The sequence below is a fragment of the Microtus ochrogaster genome, unplaced genomic scaffold (assembly GCF_000317375.1).
Source record: "Microtus ochrogaster isolate Prairie Vole_2 unplaced genomic scaffold, MicOch1.0 UNK170, whole genome shotgun sequence".
NCBI classification, from domain to species: Eukaryota; Metazoa; Chordata; class Mammalia; order Rodentia; family Cricetidae; genus Microtus; species Microtus ochrogaster.
In genome coordinates this window covers 209,275-211,854 of record NW_004949268.1, presented here as the reverse complement: position 1 = coordinate 211,854, position 2,580 = coordinate 209,275, and the positions used below count along the sequence as shown (strand labels likewise).

At 46.2% G+C, this 2,580-nt stretch overlaps 1 protein-coding gene across 1 annotated transcript in view; it reads right to left on the bottom strand.

The window, feature by feature from the left end:
* Positions 1-2,580, bottom strand: part of LOC101985321 (liver carboxylesterase-like) — a 12,569-nt gene that overhangs the window by 8,402 nt on the left and 1,587 nt on the right. Inside the window, exons 3-8 of the mRNA XM_013355549.1 lie at positions 2,176-2,290; positions 1,659-1,757; positions 1,253-1,393; positions 1,066-1,146; positions 687-831; positions 140-277 (exon numbers count right to left, since the gene is read on the bottom strand). Of these exons, the coding sequence (XP_013211003.1) occupies positions 140-277; positions 687-831; positions 1,066-1,146; positions 1,253-1,393; positions 1,659-1,757; positions 2,176-2,290 (719 nt within the window). The remainder of the gene's footprint in view (positions 1-139; positions 278-686; positions 832-1,065; positions 1,147-1,252; positions 1,394-1,658; positions 1,758-2,175; positions 2,291-2,580) is intronic.

Here is a 2,580-nt window from a genome sequence, read left to right as displayed (position 1 = left end):
CAGCTCAGAAATGGTGAACACCTACTGGATCCTGTTTTCTCCCAGAGATTCACTTTCCTCAACTGCACTGAGAGCTCAGCCTTCCCTCAGGAACTCATCAGTGACTCTATTCAGCTCAAGGAAAACAAGGATGACTCACCATTCATGCCCCAAAAGTGGGAGCCAAAGACAAAAGGGAGGTGATCACCATGGTCAGCCCTCACGTGGGATGGCCTGACATGCTTGATGTAGCTTGGCTGATGATTGAATTCATAGAAGTAGACAGGAGCATGGGAACCTGGGAGTGAGGACATATGCTGACATAATGATTTCACACATGAAGCTTTTCTACCCAAACTTTGGTGAGAAGAAACCTTGCTCTAAAGTTATCTGGAATCACAGTTGAGTGTCAAACTCCAGGCTAGGGCATTGGCTATGGGAAACTTGTTAAACAGTAATGCTGGCACTCCCAGATGAGCAGTTTTGACAAGACACCAAGAGTAACAATCATGTTTTTCCCCATCTAGTCCCAAATAAGGCATCACTCTTTTAAACTAGACATAAGGAATTACTGAGGTAAATGTCCTCAGGTGCCTGGTATCAGATAGCTGATGAAGACGTGGGTCAGGCCTGTACACAAGGGATGTCATCTGGCGCTCACAGCTCTGACCTCCCCCTGCCCTTGGTCTTGTTACAGTTGTACTCACGCTGAAAATTTGCTACTTGGAGTGCAGGGATCACAAACATGACGTCCTCCATCAATTCTCTGAACTGTGCCTGCAGGGTCTGGGGGTCCTCAACATCCCCCATGTATTCTTTCATCAGAAGGTTACTACATTCAGGAGGCAGCATCTACATCAGAAGGTATTAGGGAGGGTAATGTAGGACAGGCTCTTGGATAGATAGACAGAAGCCTCTGAGTAAGGAATGTGGCCAGGGATGAGACAGGGTATGGGGGAAAGATATGAGCCTTGGGGTAAGTCCACACAGAAACACACACATACAGTAACTTTTATTCCTGGGTGTGGCATCAGAGAAAAATTTATGGGAACCCTCTTTATCAGGACATGAGCCAAGGTCTCTCACCATGTGTGCTGCTCTGCTCTTCAGAACAGCTGGCAGGGTCTCTCTGGTTATGTTCTTTATGACATGATCAAGGCCGTTCATCTGAAAGGCAGAGGAGAGTCTTAAGTATAGGATGGGTTGTCTCTAGAGAGTTCCCACCACCCTCCACTTGAGTTTAGGTCCCCAGGGGCTTAGAACCAGGTCTCACCAAGGGGATTCCCCAACCACACTCATCACTGTCAACACCAATGATGGTGGGGACAGGGCGAAAATCCCCAGAGGCCAACAGCTCCCGAGGGTGCCTCGGTAGGAAAGTCCCATCCACCACAGCAGGGATCATAGTGAAGACCTATGGGCATTAAGGGTCAGTGCTCAAGATAAACCACATAAATTTTCTGGTGCCCACTGAATACCCACATGATTTCCCCATTTCCTGTCTCATCCAAGAATGCTATGCTCACTCCAGAAGAAAGTGAACCTCAAAATTAGCCTATTTGTTTTTTTCTGCTCACAGTATTTAGTTAACAAGAGACAAGTTAACTGGTCCAACTAGTAAGGACTAGCCATCCCACATGCTGGTGACCCGATCCTCCAAGTCACACAATTCTTCCAACCTGGTTGATAGTCAAAATCTCTTCTACAGTCTTCTCTCGTAGGCAGTGCACCAGAGCTTCTGAGTCCTTGGCCTCACATCCTGAAAGGTTGGTTACTGTCTGTAAACGAAAAAGACACTGGTTGGTTCATCTCTACCAGCAGGGAGCAGAGTTTCCCTGATTCCAAGTAATTATCATTGCCCCTAAATACCACATCCTGCTGTTTGCTGCGTATGAAAGGACTTAAGTGGAATTTTTCACAGTATTTTTTTTGCTCAGAGTTGAGAGTTGGGAAAAGGGATCATTCTACTCATGTATTTGTTTTCTTGCTGTTGTTTTTTTTGTGTGTGTGTTGTTCATGTGTGACAATAGGTATGGTGTATCACATTTGGCTAGTGAAGTTCAGAGAACACCCTCAGGTGTCACTTGTCACTTTACCTCTTGTGTGCATTTGTCTATAATAGCTTAGCTGAACTATGACCTTCCAGGGACTCTACTCTCTCTACTTCCCTTCTTTGCATAGGAGCACTGGGTTTACCAACACCACCTCTAGTCTTCTGTGGGCTCCGGGGTTTTGAACTCGGGGCCTCACATTTGCACAGCAAGCCTGGTTAGATTTTTTTCTTTGCCAACTTGACACAAGCCAGGGTAGTCTTGAAAGAGAACGTCAACGGAGAAAAGACCTCTATCAGATTGGCCTATAGGTAATTCCAGGCATTTCCTGATAATTGACTGATGGAGGAGGCTCCATCATATTGTGGTCAGTGCCACCCATGGACAGGTGTCCTGAGCTGCTTAAGAACTGAGGAAGCCATGGGTAACAAGTCAGTAAATAGGGCTCCTCTCTGGCTTCTGCTTCAGTTCTAGGCTCTAACAACCTGCTTGAATGTCTACTCTGACTTCCCTTCAAGATGGACTATAAACTGTAAGCTGAAGTTAACCT